The following is a 22,465-nucleotide window of genomic DNA, read 5'->3' as shown; positions in this document are numbered from 1 at the left end:
GATTGCTGTGCACGTGTCGAAGGGGGCGTGGAGCAGCCTCGTCCTCCCCAATCAAGAGCAGGGACCAGCATTAGTGAGAGGATGATTGACGGGTAGAAATTGGATGCGCTAAATTGCACTATAACATTATATAGTCTATTTCATTATTTTTTGCTTGGATGTATTGATTCCAGTGCAATACCATGCAATGCAACCCACAAATACATCAATTTACATCGTATGTGGTAGGATCATGGAGTGTGCCCCATGTGTGCCAAACTGCAATGGAGTGTAACCTTAAATATTCTACCTATATTTTCTATAAATGAATGCAATGCCGTGTAACACCATAGAAATGCTACACCATAGCATGCTACATTAGGTTATCACCTCTACAATGCATGCCATATAGTCATGCAGTCACGCTCTGTTATCAGCCTACATAATCCAATGCCATTATTAATTATTTATTTTCATGCTGCAGCATTAATCACGGTGATGTATTTTGTAACACCTCATATATTCTAGCATCCTACGACAGTTTTCCACCTAATACTCAATCTGGGGCCATCTGGAATGCAAACGTAGTCACACAATATAAAAAAAAAAACATTTAGATTGAGTTCAGAGCAGATAAATCAATTGTATGGAATATTTATAATAAATAAAATATATTTGACATTTTTTTACCACTGATTTATCCTGATCAGGGTTGTGGTGGGTTTGGTTTCCCCAGAATCACTAGGCACAGTGCAGTTACACACCCTGGACAGGATGTCAAAACATGGCGGAGTCTCAGACATAGCTAACCCTGTCTGTATGTAGATGCCCAGCCGGCCAGTAGCACCGCTGGGGATTTAAACCCAGGGTTCCCCAATGTGCCACCCGAGCTCCCAAAGTAATTAGCATACCATAATTGTGTAAGCACATAAGAATTTACACCATGGCTTTATTAAAAAAAATAAATAAATCAATGTACAGTCCAGCACTGGAAAAAACACAGGGGTTTTGACTGGCAATGTAATGGGTGGTCAAAAAAGGTTAAGAATTAAATATACTGCCAGAATTCTTACCCTACATTCAACGTCGTGAAGGACTCCAGATTTTGTTATTAGTCTAAATGCTGTCAAATAAATCAGTGTAATAGGCTTGAGTGTAAGATCATCGCTAGCCAATTTAAGCTTTAAATGAACAGATGTAGTTAGGTATGCTCTAAAATAATGCAGTGTAGTCAAGTCAAGTCAGGTTTATTTATAAAGCGCCTTCAAAGACCTCAAGTGTCATCCAAGGCGCTGTACAATAAAATCAGAACAATAATCAGTTACACTAAATACAGTAAAAGAATAAAAATCAATGTAAATAAAACAGTTGGCACAGAATAAAGCCATGCTAAAACCCAAAAGCCTGTGAAAATAAATAGGTCTTCAAGTTGGCTTTAAAACGATCAATTGTAGGGGACGCCTTAATAAAAAATGGCAAGCTGTTCCATAGTTTCGGGGCAGCCACAGAGAAAACCCGGTCACCTTTGGACCTCATCCGAATGCGTGGGACAGTTAAAAGCAACTGGTCAGAGGATCTTAAAATTCTGGAGGTAGAATGGGGGCAGATAGGATTAGATATATAGGATGGGGCTTCACCGTGGAGAGCCTTAAATAATAAAATAAATAAATAAATAAAATAATAAAATAAATTCAGTGTAATAGCCTGAATATCAGCATATACGGGAGCAACCAAAAAGAGTGTAACAGCTCATATATTCCACTATAACATTTACAGATTAGTCACATATGCCACGTTCTAATTAAATACAGTACATTTAGAAGTATCTGCTATATGCTTTGCTATATAAACCAGAGTAGAACGTGGCATATGTGAGTTGCTCCTGTATTTAGTGTTCACCACAAAGGATCAGCTGAGTGCCCTTTCTGACTCAACCTTCCTATTTTTGTCAGGGCTTGGGACTGACTCTGAGAGCGCACAGACAATACAGTGCACCTCTCAGTGGCTCACATTTTTTTTTCATGATTTTTGCCACGACCAGGCAAATCACATTCATCAAAACAAAATATACTTAATTAGTGAACATGGTGGCAATCTGGCCCCACTGTGGTTTACAAGATATAACATAAAGCCTCCACAAGGGGGCGTTCATGTAAATTTTTTATGTGTCTGTTAATATTTGTTTATTTAATTATTTGTATTATTATTACTATTGCCTGTGAACCATGGTTTAAAAAAAAACCCTGTTTTATAGTAAAGATTGTTTTTAATCTGTGATCCAATGTTTAGTTCTTTTTTCCATCGGCAAGTGACCCTTACATTTTATTTGTAAGAGAGTAAATTTGGCTTTTCCTCTTGACCAGGGACCAATTGTACTGAAGACTGCAGACTGTTGATTGGTTAAACAGAATCGCAGCTAAAGTGAGACAATACAAGCACCTCATTTAAAACCAAACTGCTATGGATTTTATTAAAGTGGTGACATAAAAAAACACAAAAACTTTAAAAGAGCTGCAGAAAACAAATAAAACACCACAACAAGTGCAGTGAGGCAAATCGCAAATCATCCTGCTGTTGCTACTGCTGTTGTTTACAGTTACCGTGGTATAATTGCTCTCAGCATCTGTTGAGGCTCACCGTCAGCAAACTCTGAAGCCCTGGAACTGGAAAAGGGAAATAAAGCACATAAGGTACGATTGGATAGTCCTAGATTTGAATAAGTACTGTATTGTACAAATAATTGTGGATTTGGATGAGTATTATATTGTACTGGCCCTGCGATGGACTGGCGCCCTGTCCAGGATGTTTCTGTGTGTCTTGCGCCCATTGAGAGCTGGAATAGCCTCCAGCACCCTGATTAGGTGTGAGTGAGGATAGGTGTGACAGTATTGTACTGTAGAGTACCATGTACATATAGTACAGTAAGTAGGGTACATATAGTTCTGGATTTGGATGAGTACCATGTTGTACTGTAGATCAGGGTTTTTCAAACTTTTTTTCAATCAATCCACATTTTGTCCATGATTTTTACTGTGACCCAGGCAACACAAACTAGGCATCAAAACGAAACACAAATCAAAATATGTTTATTTAATAAAAATTGTGGCAGTCTGGTCCCACTGTGGTTAACAAGGTGTAACTTAAAGCCTCCACAAGGGGGCGTTCGTGTACAAGTTCGTTTCGTGTTTTTGTGCCTGTTAAAATGTAATTTTTTAAATTATTACTGTTTTTTCTGTGACCCATTTTTTGGCTCTGCTGTAGGGTACCGTGCTATGGAAAATGAACATGTAGTACATTAGGTACAGTATAGATAATGCTACATTTGGATGAGTATTGTAGTATTAGGTACTGTGCAATGGGAAGGTACAACACAGATAGTTCTGGATTTGGATAAGTACAGTAGAGTACTTACATTGTACATTGTACTGTAGAGTATTGTGTGCTTTTAGCTTATAGCACATTAAGTACAGTACAAATAGTTCTGGTTTTGGATGAGTATCGTATTGTACTGTAGGGTGGAAAAAGGAGCATATAGTACATTAGGTATGATGCAGATATCATGGGACAGTGGTAGCCTAGTGGGTAGAGCTTAGGCTATAATTTGATTCTCAGTAAAGATTCTCAGTACAACACATAGTTTGGGATTTGGATGCACGCTGTATTGTACTGTAGGGTACTGTGCAATGGAAAAGGAACATATATCACATTAGGTGTGGTACAGATAGTTCTGGATTTGAATTAGTACTGTATTGTATATTTGGTATGATACAGATACCATGGGACAGTGGTCGCCTAGTGGATAGAACTTTGAGCTATAAATTGGAAGGTTCCCAGTACAACACAGTTTTAAATTTGGATGAGTACTGTGCAATAGAAAAGGATCATATAGTGCAATAGTTACAGTACAGATAGTTCTGGATTTGGATGAGTTCTATACTGTACTGTAGGGTACTGTGCAAGAGAATAGGAACGTATAGCACATTAGGTAGGGTGCAGATAGTTCTGGATTTGGATGAGTACTGTATTGTACTGTAGGGTACCGTTTAATGGAAAATGAACACAGAACATTAGGTATGATACAGATAGTTTTGGATTTAGATGAGCACTGTACTTGAAGTGTAGGGTATCTTTCATTAAAAAGGGAGCATAGAGTACATTAGGTATGGTACACACAGTTCTGGATTTTGATTAATACTGTATTGTACTATAGGGTGCAATGGAATAGGACCATATAGTACATTAGGTAGGATACAGATAGTTCTGGATTTGGATGCTTACTTTATGAATACAGTGAAAAAGAGGTTTTAGAGTCTATGGTACTATATATTTACATGGCTTTTTGTGGTAAAGTAATGCTGCATTATTAATTAATGAAATAGAGTAAAACACACCAGATAGTTTAGCCTTTTTTTTATTTTGGTCTTTTGCCTACATGCCACAATGCTGCACAATAAAAAAGCACAAAAAATGTATATATTAAAACTTTTTTTATCTTTGACATCAGCCTACATTCTGCAATCCAAATTAAATCAATCCAGGTGTTAAACGTGTATATTCTAGTATTGCAGGCTACAGTTTATGTACACCAATTAACTTAGATGCTACAGTGCAATTAAATACACTGCATTTGCATGTTGAGTGTAGCTCCTGACATATTCTAACATTGCATGCTACAACTAAGTTCTGACAATTGGCCTAAATGCCTTAAAACCATTAACTGCATTTAAAATACCGTGATAAAATACAGATAAAGACAGATGCCTGGACATTATGCTTCAAGAATTTTAGTAGAAGGCAGAGGTTATGGTTGTATTAATTTAGCAAGTTACCTAGGCCCTAAAGCCGCAAAGCATCCCGACAACATCACCACCAGTATTTCACTATTATGTTTGACCACTGGTATGAGGCTCTTTTTGAGGAATAATGTGTTAGCTTTACAGGAAATGTCTTTTAATAAGTACCAATTTTGACTGAGAAAAAGTCCTTGGGGATCATCAAGCCTTTATACCCCATGGTTAGTTGCCCTGCAACCTTTCTATGGAGATCAATACTGTCCCGTGTCTTTCTGATCTTAAAATCATTAACACTGTCCTTACCAGAGGCGAGCAAGGTCTGGAGGTCCTTAGATGTTTGCACGGGTGCTTTTATGACTTTCTGAGTCATTGATTTGAATTTGGGTTGGGATTTTAGTGGGCAGGCCATTTGATTTATGACTGGTTCATATGTGCTTTATTTAAAAGTAATAGCCCTTACTGTGGTTCAGTGGTGTAACTCTATTCCAGACTTGATATCTTTCACAATTTCTTTTAATCATGTGATCTTTGTTGATTTTTTTTAGCTACTTTACATTTTTTGAAGAGATTCTATCTGAGGAAGAGCTGCCGTAATTCTGGGTGTGTCTAGTCTATTAGAATCAAATTATAGCATTTATTTGGTAAACAGGTTGATAATATATACACTGATCAACCATAACATTAAAACCACCTCCTTGTTTCTACACTCACTGTCCATTTTATCAGCTCCACTTACCATATAGAAGCACTTTGTAGTTCTACAATTACTGACTGTAGTCCATCTGTTTCTTTACATGCTGTGTTAGCCCCCTTTCATGCTGTTCTTTAATGGTCAGGACCCCCACAGGACCACCACAGATCAGGTATTATTTAGGTGGTGGATCATTCTCAGCACTGCAGTGACACTGACATGGTGGTGGTGTGTTAGTGTGTGTTGTGCTGGTATGAGTGGATCAACACTGTCCACTCTATTAGACACTCCTACCTAGTTGATCCACCTTGTAGATGTAAAGTCAGAGACGATCGCTCATCTATTGCTGCTGTTTGAGTTGGTCATCTTCTAGACCTTCATCAGTGGTCACAGGACGCTGCCCACGGGGCGCTGTTGGCTGGATGGTTTTGGTTGGTGGACAATTCTCAGTCCAGCAGTGACAGTGAGGTGTTTAAAAAGTCCATCAGCATTTCTGTGTCTGATCCACTCATACCAGCACAACACACACTAACACACCATCACCATGTCAGTGTCACTGATATCTGGCTTCGGAAGATTTCACGCCACACAGGTGAAGGAGCTTCCTAGAGTTCTCAGAGACTAAGGGTGTTTTCAAAAACCTAGTGAGCTCTTTACATAGATGCATCCTACAACATCCAACGCACGCTCCAGAGAGGCAGGCTGTTCGAATTCCTAGATGCCTTAAAATACTGTCTACTAATGCCTAGTTCACACTACACGATTTTTGCCCTGATTTTCGCTCACCGACTGGTCTGCGCTAGATTTGCCAGCTCGGGAGAAACTCGGCGTTTACTCGGCGATATCGAAACTCGGCTCTCAATCGCTATGTGTGAGAGATATCTAGCTTGTCAAATATCTGGATCTGAGTTGCCCAACTGGCAATGAGTGCTTTGTCTTTCTGCCTCTCTCATGCGATCACTCAGGTTTGTTGGCGGTGGGTGAGGTGGGATCCGATGTCCCCAAATAGCCATAGTTCTGCTGTAATAAGTGGTGCCAGAGACTCATCCTATTCTCTGCACAACTCTGCTCTTGATTTCAGTGTCAACCATCAGCTGTAGGAAATTCATGTAGACGACCTTTTTTTAATCAACAGCTTTTATAAACAAGGAGATCTTGGCTGGTTGTCTGTTCATTGGCTTATTATTACTGCATCATGTTAAATAAATACTCTGCAGTGTTTGTCTGTATGTGAAAATGCTGTTTAATAGAAAAGCCTCAAAATGACATTGATGTATTTTCTGTAACGTTGTGTTCATCCCGTAATGTAATCAGTGTCAGGTTATAGATGATGGACTGTATATATTCGGTCATTATCGTATAACCAGCTGATCAATATGCTATCATACTCATATAATGCTTGTATTTTTAGACAGAGGGGCCAAAATGGACGTTTTCATGAAGGGGCTTTCTAAAGCTAAAGAAGGCATGGCGGTGGCTGCTGAGAAAACCAAGGAAGGAGTGGCGGTGGCGGCCGAGAAGACCAAGGAAGGCGTGATGTTCGTGGGTGAGTACAGAGAGAACGCGACTCAGATGCATGACTGAGTGTCTATATATGTGTGTGTGTGTTGGGCAGGTGGGTAAGGGCCTTAAAGTCATCGGCTTGTGTGCAGATGGGGGAGGGGGGGATGGGTGGTGCCTGTGGGTGTCTGTTCCGAATGGCATACTGTGCATCATTAAAAAAACACTTGCATTGATTTTATTCAAATGTATTTACACTATATGGACAAAAGTATTGGGACACCTCTTTTAATTTTTGAATTCATGTCTTAGAGTCAGAAAAATTGCTAACAGGTGTGATAAATTAGTTCTAGAAAGGAAATTATATGCTTTTAATGGTTTAGGGAAGGCCATTTCCTGTTTCAGTGTAACTCTGCCCGTGTGCAAAAAGCACGCTCTATAAAGAAACCTGAGTGATCGCATGAGAAAGGCAGAACAACAGCAACCCATCATGTAAGTTACAATAACGTATGAAGCTATAGGCATGCACAGCTTTGTCCTGGTCAGGGTCGGTTTCTCTTGAAACACTGGGTGCAGTGCAGTAACACTCCTCGATCAGGACACCAGTCCATTGTAGGGCCTTGGCCACCACCTTCATGACATAGCCAATCAAGTCAAGTCAAATGTATTTATATAGCGCTTTTTACAATGGACATTGTCTCAAAGCAACGTTACAGGATCCAGGACCAACAGACCAAAAATCCCCACTGAGCAAGCCGAGGGCAACAGTGGCAAGTAAAAACTCCCTTAAAATACAGAAAGAAACCTTGAAAGGAACCAGACTCAGCAGGGACTCATCCTCTTTGGGTGGCCTGGAGGATACTTTAAATAAATAGGATTTACACAAATCATACACACACAAAATTAAAATGAACTGAGAGTTGTATCTAGAAAAAAAAAATTAAGTTCTTCATTGTTCAGTCCAGTTTGTGATAAATTCTGTTGTAAGTTCTGCTCGCCAGTAAATCTGACGAACATGAGAACACCAGACTGCCCAGACCCCAGACGTCCAGGACCAGAGCCACACACCCCTAGTTTGAAAAGACTAACTCTTATCCTGTCAATCAATCATGTCTGTATGTAGATGCCGATAGCACCACTGGGTTTGGGGTTTTGAAGCCTTAGGGGCAGTTGTAGCCTAGTGGTCAAGGTACTGGAGTAGTAAGCAGAGGGTTGCTGGTTCGTGTTCCCCAACTCCAGGGCTGCTGCTGTTGGGCCCTTGAGCAAGGCCCTTAACTGTCAATCGCTCAGACTGTATACTGTCACTGTACTGTAAGTCGCTTTGGGTAAAAGTGTCTGCTAAGTGCCGAAAATGTAAATGTGAATTGATCTTAACAGTAACGGTCCAGACATAAAAATGCTGTCATCTTTTGTCTGAATAGGCACAAATTCCCTCAGTCATAATTCAAAGTCTTGTGAGAAGCCTTCTCAGAAGAGCGGCCGTTGTTCTATTATTATTATTATTATTATTTTAATGCATTTTCTCCCCATTTTCCTCCCGATTTCGCGCACTCAATTTTGTCCTAGGCTGCTGAGAGATACCAGATTGCATCTGAGGAGAGCACGCCACTGTACACGCCTCTTCCGACATGTGCACAGCCCTCCTCTTCTTGCCCCTGCATTCTGCACAGGCGTCTCTTCTGCCAATCAGGGTCCTTACACAGCGTATGAAAACCCACCCACCCACACATAGTCCGGCCCCCACCCTGCAGATACGGTGGCCGATTAGTATCTGCTGCAGGCACTGCCAATTGTGCCCGCCAGATGGTGCCCAGCCGACTGGTGGCAACACCGAGTTTCGAACCGAGGGGTTTAGAATCTTGGTGCTGGTGTGCAAGCGAAATATGCAATTGCACCAGCTGGGCGCACGCGGCCCATGTTCTAGCAGATATGATCACATATCATTTGCTTTTGAAATTATGTCCAATAACCTCATAGTCAGGTGGCCAAATACTTTTGGCTATATGATGTATATATAGTGTGTGTTTATTTTGCCATGCACCCTGGTAACAGAGATGGCAAAACTTGGCCGTGCTCCATTTACTCAGCGATGCCCTTCTGCTCGGGTTGGACTAGATCCTTGCCGGCCCACATGTCGCACTATTCCATGATCTCAGAGTCCATTGCTTTTAGTACACGTACCTCATCTGATGCAACACACACTGCTCTGATGTGTGTTTGTTTACCCGACAATTAACATTATTGTGTGATGGACAATGTGTGACCTTTGTGTGTGTGTCTCAGTGCTGCAGGTGTCCTCTTGTATAATGTAGCAGGAGTCTGGCCTTGGGTGTTTGTGTGTGTGTGTGTGCGCAGCCGTGTGTTTGCATGGTACACTGACACATTCCCAGCATGTCTAGCTGAGCGCAAATTAGTAAGCTGGCGCTTTTCCTACATTTATATAAAAAAAATACAAACACTATGAACTAGACAGGTGGCACATTAAGGGCCTTGCTCATAATGGTGGGGCATGAACCGACAGCCTTATGATTACTAGTCCAGTAAAGAAACAAGATCCAGGATCCACTTGAGCAATGAACATCCTACCAATGGTGGAATGGTGGCTTGGTGGGTAGCACTGTCACCTTACAACAAAAAGGACATGGGTTCGATTCCCAGGTCCAGGTCCTTTCTGTGTGTTGCATGTTCTCCCTGTTCTCTCTACAGTACAAAGACATGCAGTCAGGTTGATTGGAGGTACTAAAGTCTTCCTAATTGTAAGTGTGTGTGTGTGTGTGTGTGTTTGCCCTGTGATGGACTGGCAACCTGTCCAGGGTGTTTCCTGCCTTTCGCCCAGTGAATCAGTAAAACAGGCAAAGAACGAATGAAGAACGACATCCTACCAGCCCTTAGTACATCATAGACAAGTGTGTGAGTGCGTATGTGACATACACCAAGAGAAAGACACAAGTCTGAGTGCATGACCACAGCAGCCGGTAACTCAGCCGGTCATGCTGTGCTGTAACTAAAAAAAACATTATGGCTCTGTACTCTGTACAGGTAGACAGACATTTAGATGGACAAACGGACCTGTAGACAGAGAGACAGACAAGTAGACAGACAGACATGTAAACATAAAACTGTCAAGTAGATAGACAGGAAAACAGACAGACTGGTAAATAGACTAATAGGCGTAGATACAGAGAGAAAGAGACAGATAGAAAGGTGACCAGACTAGTAGACGGACAGACATGTAGATAGAGTAACAAAAGCAGACACTAGACAGACAGGTGGATGGGCAGACACAGAGGTAGACAGACAGACGGACGTGGAGATGGGCAGACAGACATGTAAAAAGAGAAAAAAAACAAGTAGACAAACAGATAAATGGAAATATATACAGGTAGACAGACCGAGAGATATGAAGACATTTAGATGGACAAACAGACATGTACAAAGAGAGACAGACAAGTAGACAGACATGTAGCTGGACAGACAGACAGTCAAGTAGATAGACAGGAAGACAGGCAGACAGGTGACAGAAAGATGACCACACTTGTAGACAGACAAACATGTAGATAAAGTAACAAAAGCAGACAATAGGCAGACAGATAGATAGACAGACGGACACACAGGTAAACAGACAGACATGCAAACATGGAGATGGACAGACGGACATGTAAAAAGAGAATAAAAACAAGTAGACAAACAGATAAATGGAAAGATATAGAGGTAGACAGACCGAGAGATAAAAGACATGTAGATTGCCAAATGTGCCTGTCGATAGAGAGACAGTCAAGAAGACAGACAGACATGTAGCTGGACAGACAGACAGCCAAGTAGATAGACAGGCAGACAGGTGAATAGACTAACAGGCGTAGATACAGACAGAAAGGTGACTAGACCAGTAGACAAACAGACATGTAGATACACGTGTAGACAGACGCGTTAATAGACTAACAAAACGGACAAATAGACAGACAGGTAAATTGACATATACACAGGTGGACAGACAGAGACATATAAAGACATTTTGATGTTAGATGGACAAACAGACATGTAGATAGAGAAACAGACAAGTAGACAGACAGACATGTAGACATAAAACTGTCAAGTAGATAGACAGGACAACAGACAGACATGTGAATAGACTAACAGGCATAGATACAGACAAAAAGATGACTAGACTAGTAGACAGACAGACATGTAGATAGAGTAACAAGCAGACAGACAAATAGACAGACAGGTGGATGGGCAGACACACAGGTAGACAAACAGAGAGACATGGAAATGGGCAGACAGACAAACAAGTACACAGACAGGTAAATAAAAAGATATACATGTAGACAGAGAGATATGAAGACATTTAGATTGACAAACAGACCTGTAAATAGACAGACAAGTAGACACAGACAGACATGTAGCTGGACAGACAGACCGTCAAGTAGATAGACAGGAAAACAGACAGACAGGTGAATAGATTAACAGGCGTAGATACAGACAGAAAGATGACCACACTTGTAGACAGGCAGACATGTAGATCGAGTAACAAAAGCAGACAGTAGACAGACAGGTGGATGGGCAGCGCACAGGTAGACTAATAGACAGACAGACATGGAGATGGGCAGACGGACATGTAAAAAGAGAACAAGAACAAGTAGACAAACGGGTAAATGGAAATATATACAGGTAGACAGAGAGATAAAATGACATTTAGATGGACAAAGAGACAGACAGACAGATAGGTAGATGGACAGACTAACAAACAGACAGACAGACATGTAGATGGACAGACAGACATGCAGATAGTGAGTCAAATACAGTAGACAGACATGTAATGGCAAAACCCATGCACTGGAATGAACTGGAACATCAGTTGAGGCTTTCTTGACCAACATGGGCTCAAATTCCCATAGACATACTCCAAAGTATGTCTCTAATAAATTAACTAATAAATAAGACATGATGGGGGCAAGAGTTACTCATGGTCAGGTCCATACTCAGTCAGGAGTGTAAATCTGTAGCAGTAGAGGTCGCGGAATGAGATCGGGTAATTGGATATGACTAAATAAAAGGGAAGGCAGACAGACAGCTATGGATTTCTTGGCGACTCGTTTCACAGACTGCTAATCCAATTTAAATTCTAAGGAAACACGCCGGCAGTCGAAAGTGTTTAAACTGTATTTCGAACCCCCCTGTCGATCAGAGACCCATGAGGCGCATTTTAACGAGACACTGAGCTGTAAACCTCCCGCTCATTGGCTGCAGCATCTGTACGGCCGGATGAAAAATAGATTTCCATCGACCTGCTTTCAACCAGCAGCCTAACACCCGCCCTGCGGCGTCGGTAGCGCTGCTTCACCACTCCACACATCTTCATTCATCTCGCCAACCGGAGAACCCAGACAGAACCCGGCGCCGCTCATCCATTCATGATCAGAATTATAGCCAGATAATACACACATGGACAGATGTTTACCACGCCGACGACATATCTCAGAGAGACCATTAGCCCAGTTGTCTGGATCCAGACTCTGATCAGCTCAACATGCAACACTCACACCGAGAGCATGATGCCCTAGAAAGCTACGCTTCGGTTAGCGTGATGTAGAGAGAGAGAATGGGGGAGGAGGCGGAAGAGAGAGAAACATCACGATGGAAAGAGCGTGAAGGGAAAAGCAAGATGGAGATTGATGTTGGTAGAACAATGTGCTGGTGAGGATGGAGAGATGGAAGGATGCAGGGATGGAGGAGGGGTGTGAGCTGCGAGCACGATCGTTTTCACTCCTCCATGGCTGCCAGCTGCTCACGCAAACACACACACGCACACACACGCTGAGCTGTTAGATGAGCATTTGGCCCTCCCACTATTCACACACAATTACTAATACATCTTCCACCATCAGTGCTCCAGCATTTCTGGAAAATGATTTAGTTTAATCGTTGATATAAACTGATTCGTGTCTGTGTGGGTTGCCTTTAGGTATTTTAGCTTCCTCCTACTAAGATTAGTAAGATTAGTATCCCTCCTTCTATCCTTATGTAGCCAACTTGACAAGATCGTGCCGGTTCCTCCTTTACAACATCAAGAACATTCGTCCATTTCTCTCCATGGAAGCCACTCAGATTCTTGTCCAGTCACTTGTAATCTCTGGGCTGGACTATTGCAACTCCCTCCTGGCAGGTGCTCCCATGTCCACTATTAAATCCTTGCAACTCTTCCAAAATGCAGCTGCTCGCCTGGTCTTCAACCAACCTAAACACTGCCACATCACCCCACTGCGCCTTTCCACCAAAAGAACCATGGTTCTTGAACCGGTTCTGTTCAGGTTTCTTCGAACCTTGGTGTTTTGTAGAGAACCGACCCACGTTTCCACCAGTTTTTAAGAACCAAGCCTGCTTTATCAACGGTGGGCGTTACATAAAGAAAGTAAAGAGCAGTATCATGATGGTGGAGCGTGTAGATTATGTGCGAGCATTTGTGCTGTTGTTACAGATGTTCGTTTTATGCAAAAACCATCGCTCAACTATTGGTGATAAGAAGACGTAGACGTGTTTGTCACAGTTGTTTTCTTTAGTTCATTGAAGTGGGTTTATTGAAGTGACCCTCGGCACAAATAGCTGATTTGCTCAGCGCTCGGCTTGAACGATAAAACATCACTAAAGTTCCACGACACGAACATCCATCTGTGTGGAATAACCATCAAATCCACTCTAAAAGCTCCACATGTATCTGTGTTTAGCTGGATTTACTTCACATGTGGTGGTTTTGCAGCTCGAGGTTCTGAATCCGCTTCTCGAGTCGAAAAAGCTTCACCTAAAAAAGCGTAACGTGGCTGAATGTACTAAAAGTACGACACAGAAACACTCAATTTCTCTTCGTTATTACTGGTTATAAGTGCTCTGTGCTGCCCAAATTCATTGCTCGTTGTTTTAGTACAACAAGCCACGTTACGCTTTATTTTTCACGTTAAGCGGTGTTTGTTCTGTCACTTTTACCACGTCATATTACACAGTTCATCTCTTTGAAAATATCAGCGAATATCAGCAGCAAACCGGATCAAAATTGAATCAGGTGAACTTTAAAAGATGAAAGTGCAGCGCAAACACGGTTTAGCAGCTTCTTAAACCTTGACGCTGTGACACGCCCACAGATGGCGTCACGGTTCGTGCTGAAAAACCAAGTATTCTTTTTTTTTGGTGGAAACATGCGGAACCGGTTCAAAATCAAGTTCGCGAACCGGAACAGAGCCGGATCTGCGTCGGTGGAAAAGGGGTGTCAGTGTCTTCAAAAGACGAATAAAAACCTTTATCACCTCTTTACTATCTTGGTTCTAACAGGGTATCAACAGATTTGTGTTCTTGGACTGTTGTCTACATAAACTAGAGTAGGGAAATGTTTAATATGGAAGCTCTTCTGTAAATCGCTCTGAATAGGAGCATCTGCTAAATGCCAAAAATGTAAATGGTGTGATGGTTACTTATTAAAATACTGAGTAATATGCATTTCAGTCTACGTTTAGCAGATGCTTTTACCCTGTACACAGTGCAAGCAATTCAGAGTTAAGGGCCTTGCTCAGGGCAATCGTGGCAACCTGGCAGTGGTGTGGCTTGAACAAAGGGTACTCAGGTACCTTAGCTTCCTCCTATTAGGATTAGTATGGCGTGATGGTTACTTGGTTTCCTCACCATCTGTCATTTTAAAATACTAAATAATAGCATTTCAGTCTACAGTTAGCAGACGCTTTTATTCCGTATACAATGCAAGCAACTAAGGGTTGAGAGCCTCGCTCAGGGGTCCAGCAGTGGTAACCTGGCAGTGGTGTGGTTTGAACCAGTGATCTTTAGATTACTAGCCTATTAGTTTTACCACGGAGCCACTACTGCCTTTTATCATACATACATTCATTTTACTTTATGTTTTTTAAACCCACTAGGTTTAAACCCTGTGAGAAGTTTGGCATGTTGTTCTTTCCTCCAGAGAATCCGGTTTTCTCCCATTTTCCAAACACAGGCAAAATGTGGACTGGCGATTTTGATTAAGTGATAATTAAAAGGCTCAATAAATAAATAAATATTGACTTGTTTATTGAAAGCTCCACAGCTGTCTAACCCCACACAGGTTCACAGCATCAATGAGTTTCTTTTTTAATTTATGCGTGCTTGTCACTCATGGGCGTCCCTGACCGTAAGCTTACCACGGGTCACTGTGCTTTATGAGCAGAGTTGCCAGATTCCAGCTATGCTGAGACGAAACTGGAATACCTAAATAGAAACTCAAATCAGAACTTGACAAACTTGGTACGCCAGGATCAAAGCTAGGTCCCAAAATTTGGGAGCTGTGTGGCACCCACTCTACTAGTTGTCTTGCATTGTATTCCATGACTTTATCCTGGTCAGGGTCGTGGCAGGTCTGGTTTCACTGGGATAAATGGACACAAGGCAGGCATACTCAACACAGGGCACCAGTCCATGGCCTAGCCAATCATGTCTGTGAAGACACCCAGTCAGATGATAGCACCGCTGAGATTTAAACCCAGATCTGAGTGATTTACTCTGCAAACCTTGACCACATAGTATAGCAATGATCAGAGTGGTGGTAGGTGTCCACCCAAAATAACTGGCCGCCAGTCAGGAACTCACCCCAGACAGGGTGTCAATTCATTGCTCAACAACACTTCCTCATACCTTTACTCTCTTTACTTACTTACACCTAGAGGCAGTTAATCCACCCACTGGTATGTGTTTTAAGGTGGGAATGTACAGTGCCAGGATGGAACCCAAGCAGCAGGGTCTTGATTTGCTTGAACTAGTTTGATTAGTGTTGGAAGACTTTTGTTTTTTTTTTATCAATGAGGCATCTGTGACTTCAAAACTGCCGCTCACTGGATGTTTTTTGTCTGTGGAAACTCGAAAGTGTTGTACATTACAGTATTAGAAGATCAGCAGTTTCTAACACACTCAAACCAGCCTGTTGGTATTACTAACCATTCCATGACCACTCCAAAACATGGAGTCCCTCTCTCTTTGGGACTGTAACAGTTTTGGAATGAACTGGAACAATTTAGGCTTTCTTGACCAACATCATTACCAGGTTTATGGCCGGAATACCCTGCACAGTGGAGTGCTTGATAACACGATGAGGATTTTCTTGTTCCTTATGGCTTTATTTATGAAACACAAAGCTCATGGCTGAGACAGACAAACATCCAGCTCAGACGATCCTGAAGGGAACAACCAGCCATCAAAAATCAATATTTCTCTTTATCCTGATGAAAGCTTTGTGAAGGGATGCTTCTCTCATATCCGTTTAACATCTCCAGGGCTGAATTCACTGTTTTTATTGCTTCTCTATTAAAAACTTCCAGAAAATGTGGATGATAAAAGAGGCAGTGATTCTTGCACCCCTACTCGGTCTCCACAATCATGATTAAAACGTCTTCATGCAGAAACTCTCTCACAAATAAAAGGCATATACACCGATCAGCCATAACATTAAAACCACCTCCTTTTTTCTACACTCACTGTCCATTTTATCAGCTCCACTTACCATATAGAAGCACTTTAAAGTTCTTCAATAACTGACTGTAGTCCATCTGTTTCTGTACATACTTTTTTAACCTGCTTTCACGCTGTTCTTCAATGGTCAGGACCCCCACAGGACCACCACAGAGCAGGTATTATTTAGGTGGTGGATCATTCTCAGCACTGCAGTGACACTGACATGGTGGTGGTGTGTTAGTGTGTGTTGTGCTGGTATGAGTGGATCAGACACAGCAGCGCTGTCCACTCTATTAGACACTACATCTACAAGGTGAACCAACTAGGTAGGAAAGTCAGAGACGATCGCTCATCTATTGCTGCTGTTTGAGTTGGTCATCTTCTAGACCTTCATCAGTGGTCACAGGACGCTGCCCATGGGGCGCTGTTGGCTGGATATTTTTCTCAGTCCAGCAGTGACAGTGAGGTGTTTAAAAACTCCAGCAGCGCTGCTGTGTCTGATCCACTCATACCAGCACAACACACACTAACACACCACCACCATGTCAGTGTCACTGCAGTGCTGAGAATCATCCACCACCTAAATAATACCTGCTCTGTAGTGGTCCTGTGGGAGTCCTGACCATTAAAGAACAGCATGAAAGGGGGGTAACAGAGCATGCAGAGAAACAGATGGACTACAGTCAGTAATTGTAGAACTACAAAGTGCTTCTATATGGTAAGTGGAGCTGATAAAATGGACAGTGAGTGTAGAAACAAGGAGGTGGTTTTAATGTTATGGCTGATCGGTGTAAGTAATTCTCTTTGATCCTAACAAAGCTTGGACATTGGCACTATATGGCCAAAAGTGTGGTGTTAACCCTCCTAATATGAAGTTCACATGTTTTAGCCACACCCATTGCTAACAGATGTAAAAAGTAATTACATGAACTAAAGAATGTGTAACAATTTGGGGAAGACTTCCTGTTCAATGACTGCACCTTGCACACTACACCTGGATTTGGGCAGTTTATCCCATTCCTCATATCAGGTCCTCTGAAGTATTGTTTGCATGGCGAACGTCTGTGAACCGCCATCTTCAGGTCTCAATTCAGATATTCAATGGGGTTTAAGTCTGGGCTTTGGCTGGGCCATTCATGGACATTCAACAATTTTCAAAGTCATTCTAGTGTTGTTTTGGCTTTAAGCTTCAGGTCACTGTCATGCTTAGAGGTGAACTGTTGCGAGTTTTAGTTTACAGCTTTTTATAGAGATGGTTACAGCTTTTTTAGCCTGATGGGTTCTTTCTTACCTCCCTGACCAAGGATTTTCTTGTCCAGTTTGATGGTCCAACTCTATAACAATTAATTTAAGGTTCTGCTAAGCTTATTACATTTCAAAATTACTAAAGGCACCACAGGCTGAAAGGTTGGGATGGATGGATGTTTTTTTGTTTTTTTATTCTTTCATCTATGCCTTGCCATATTTTCATTGTAATGATCCACAGACAGCTCTTCACATGGACTTCACAGCTTGTTTTTTAAATGCTGATGAAGTGTATATCAGTGGCCCTTATAGACTCAGACATGCCTTACCAAACTACGTCCAATCAATTCAAATTGCAACAAGTGAACACTAAATGAGTCCTAGAAACATCACAAGAATAATGAAACCAAACAGGATGCACTTGACTACAATTTTGAGTGGCATAGCCAAGGGTCTGAATACCTAGTAGCCTAGTGGTTAAGGTACTAGACTAGCAATTGAAATTGCCACTGTTGGGCTCTTAAGCAAGGCCCTTAACCTTCAATTGCTTAGACTGTACACAGACCAGGCATAGCATTATGACCACTGACAGGTGAAGTGTATAACACTGATTATCTCTTCATCACGGCACCTGTTAGTGGGTGGGATATGTTATATTAGGCAGCAATTGAACATTTTATTCTCAAAGTTGTTGTGTTAGAAGCAGGAAAAATGGACAAGCGTCAGGATTTAAGCAAGTTTGACGAGGGCCAAATTGTGATGGTTAGACGACTGGGTCAGAGCACCTCCAAAACTGCAGCTCTTGTGGGGTGTTCCTGGTCTTCAGTGGTCAGTATCTATCAAAAGTGGTCCAAGGAAGGAACAGTGGTAAACCGGCGACAGGGTCATGGGCGGCCAAGGCTCATTGATGCACATTGATGTTATGGCTCATCAGTCTATAGCTGGAGTGGTCGGTGTATTTTTCCTCGCTATCGCCACAATATATTGGCCAACTATGTCTGTTTATGATGTATATAAAAATAACAAACCTTATGTGTCTCCTTTGTGTTCTAGGGAGCAAGACCAAAGACAGTGTGGCGACGGGTGAGTCAATTCTTGGTTATTTATTTATGGATTTTTTTTCCTTTATCTGGGGACCCAGATCACGCCCGAGGAGGGTATATTTGCATGTCACATGCTCCCTCTGATGCATGCTCAGTCCACTGACCCCCTCTTATTCGCTCATACTTTGGTGGACTCACGTGTGAGGCCGGTCTTGCGTATGGAGAGTTACGCACTGATTTCCACTTTCATCCACTTCTGTTCAGGTGACTCAGGCTACTAACCAGAACTCTTACGGTGTCGAAGACCCCACCCACCTAGTAGTCCTGTCTTCTCCCACCCAACAGACTATTAGCCAAATTTGTCTGCTTCAGGCACTGCCAACTGTGCCTCCCCAGTGGTGATGTGCTGTGAGTCAATTCTTTGAACCCCATAAATAATGAACCGCTCCGTTTTAATGTTAGTTTGGATTGTCTTGGCACACAGCTGCCTCGCAGCATGGAGCCAACAACAGATGTAGCATTGTAAACTTGTGGTCTGTTCCAGCAGGATGGAATTACATTCTCAGTTATAGTATAACACTCACGCTGAGTCCGTTCCAGCTCTCACAGAGCTTATTCAGCAAACTTAGTGTAGGTTTAGTTAAATATTTATTTCACCTTCACTGAATCAAATTTAACTGAGGATATAACCTTCGGTTCTAAATGGAATATGGACATGTTGTAAATATTGACTTTTAGCTTTAATAATAGTATCTTTCAGTGGTAGCCTAGTGGGTAGAGCTTTGGGCTATCAACCGGAAGATTGGCAGTTTAAATCCAGGCTCTGCTATGCAGCCACCTTTGGGTCCTTGAGCAAGGCCCTTAACCCTGTAATCTCTGCTCCAGGGGCACCGTACGATGGCTGACCCTGTGCTCTGACCCCAGCTTCCAAACAAGCTGGGATATGCGAAGAAAGAATTTCATTGTACTGTACAACTGTATATGTATATATGACAAATAAAGTATATATTCTTCTTCTATCTTTACCTTAAAACACTACAAATAAGGATGCATTATTTTAGGGGTGTGCAAATAAATTTTGCAAAGGGCCACATGAGAAACCGGGACTGTTTTGGAAGGCTGGAGCAATAGGCTGATCTTAATTCTTCTCAATATTAATTTTTATTTCTTTATAAAGGCAGTAAATTGTATGTTTTTAATAAGCTGTTACTGTTAGAGTAGATGTAACAATCAGACAATGAAAATGAAAAGCAGGCAGAGTAAAAACATCCACATTATTTTACTATTTAATCAAACAATTGTTAACAAAAGTGTAGGTTTTAAATTAACTTTACACAAAGTGCTGTTAGGCTAATACTTGTTGCTTTTGCAGTTCAGATGTGAGCACTCTTCTTATATTTCTCTGTGTGTTTAGAACCGTAATGGTGATTTAAATTGGAATCCTTAAACACAGCGGTCTGTTCTCCACAAACTAAACACACAGCTTTACATCTGACTTAAATAAATAAATACTTAGACGTCCATGTCTTGTTAAGAACTCTACATTTTGCCGCTCAGGTGGCGCAGCGGTAAAAACACACGCTGGAACCAGAGCTGGATCTAGAATACATCGTATCGAATCTCAGCTCTGCCTGACGTCTAAGGCTGAGCGGCCACATGAACAACGATTTTCTTATTGTCGATAATCTAAATAAATCCTAAGGTGCTTAGTAAGATTGAGGTCAAGGCTCTGTGCAGGTCACTAGAGTTCCTCCACACCAAACTGATCAAACCATGTCAGAAGAAGAAGAAGAAGAATCAGATTATCTTTACTGTCATTATACCAGGTATAATGAAATTAAGGTGCAGTACTACTGTATAATAATAACAATAACACACAACTAGACCTTCTGTCAGTAACAAACCTGAAATTGCACAGTCCCATGTGTTAGTGAAATTGTACAGTCCCATGTGTTTAGTGAAATTGCACAGTCCCATGTGTTAGTGAAATTGCACAGTCCCATGTGTTTAGTGAAATTGCACAGTCCCATATGTTTAGTGAAATTGCACAGTCACATGTGTTAGTGAAATTTTACCAGTCACATGTGTTAGTGAAATTGCACAGTCCCATGTGTTAGTGAAATTGCACAGTCCCATATGTTTAGTGAAATTGCACAGTCGCGTGTGTTAGTGAAATTTTACCAGTCACATGTGTTAGTGAAATTGCACAGTCCCATGTGTTAGTGAAATTGCACAGTCCCATGTCTTTAGTGAAATTGCACAGTCCCATATGTTTAGTAAAAATTGCACAGTCACGTGTTAGTGAAATTGCACAATCCCATGTGTTTAGTGAAATTGCAGTCCCATGTGTTTAGTAAAATTGCACAGCCCCATGTGTTAGTGAAATTGCACAGTCACGTGTTAGTGAAATTGCACAGTCCCATGTGTTTAGTGAAATTGCAGTCCCATGTGTTTAGTGAAATTGCACAGTCCCATGTGTTAGTGAAATTGCACAGTCCCATGTGTTTAGTGAAATTGCAGTCCCATGTGTTTAGTAAAATTGCACAGCCCCATGTGTTAGTGAAATTGCAGTCACGTGTTAGTGAAATTGCACAGTCCCATGTGTTTAGTGAAATTGCAGTCCCATGTGTTTAGTGAATTTGCACAGTCCCATGTGTTAGTGAAATTGCACAGTCCCATGTGTTAGTGAAATTGCACAGTCACATGTGTTTAGTGAAATTGCACAGTCCCATGTGTTTAGTGAAATTGCACAGTCCCATGTGTTAGTAAAATTGCACAGTCCCATGTGTTCGTGAAATTGCACAGTCCCATATGTTTAGTGAAATTTCACAATCACATGTGTTAGTGAAATTGCACAGTCCCATATGTTTAGTGAAATTGCACGGCCCCATGTGTTAGTGAAATTGCACAGTCCCATGTGTTTAGTGAAATTGCACAGTCACGTGTTAGTGAAATTGCACAGTCCCATGTGTTCAGTGAAATTGCAGTCCCATGTGTTTAGTGAAATTGCACAGTCCCATGTGCTAGTGAAATTGCACAATCCCATGTGTTTAGTGAATTTGCACAGTCCCATGTGTTAGTGAAATTGCGCAGTCCCATGTGTTAGTGAAATTGCACAGTCACATGTGTTTAGTGAAATTGCACAGTCACATGTATTAGTGAAATTGCACAGTCCCATGTCTTTAGTGAAATTGCACAGTCACGTGTTAGTGAAATTGCACAGTCCCATGTGTTTAGTGAAATTGCACAGTCCCATGTGCTAGTGAAATTGCACAATCCCATGTGTTTAGTGAATTTGCACAGTCCCATGTGTTAGTGAAATTGCGCAGTCCCATGTGTTAGTGAAATTGCACAGTCACATGTGTTTAGTGAAATTGCACAGTCACATGTATTAGTGAAATTGCACAGTCCCATGTCTTTAGTGAAATTGCACAGTCACGTGTTAGTGAAATTGCACAGTCCCATGTGTTTAGTGAAATTGCACAGTCCCATGTGCTAGTAAAATTGCACAGTCCCATGTGTTAGTGAAACTGCACAGTCCCATATGTTTAGTGAAATTGCAGTCACGTGTTAGTGAAATTTCACAGTCCCATGTGTGTAGTGAAATTTCACAGTCCCATGTGTTAGTGAAATTGCACAGTCCCATGTGTCAGTGAAATTGCACAGTCCCATGTGTTTAGTGAAAATGCAGTCCCATGTGTTTAGTAAAATTGCACAGCCCCATGTGTTTAGTG

At 41.6% G+C, this 22,465-nt stretch overlaps 1 protein-coding gene across 1 annotated transcript in view; it reads left to right on the top strand.

The window, feature by feature from the left end:
• The window catches only part of sncb (synuclein, beta), a 47,937-nt gene that overhangs the window by 1,617 nt on the left and 23,855 nt on the right, over nt 1-22,465 (top strand). The window contains exons 2-3 of the mRNA XM_063000052.1: nt 6,875-7,009; nt 18,742-18,771. Of these exons, the coding sequence (XP_062856122.1) occupies nt 6,889-7,009; nt 18,742-18,771 (151 nt within the window). The 5' untranslated portion in view covers nt 6,875-6,888. The remainder of the gene's footprint in view (nt 1-6,874; nt 7,010-18,741; nt 18,772-22,465) is intronic.

The sequence above is a fragment of the Trichomycterus rosablanca genome, chromosome 1 (genome assembly GCF_030014385.1).
Source record: "Trichomycterus rosablanca isolate fTriRos1 chromosome 1, fTriRos1.hap1, whole genome shotgun sequence".
In the NCBI taxonomy this organism is placed as follows: Eukaryota; Metazoa; Chordata; class Actinopteri; order Siluriformes; family Trichomycteridae; genus Trichomycterus; species Trichomycterus rosablanca.
This window is presented reverse-complemented; position numbering and strand designations above follow the sequence as displayed.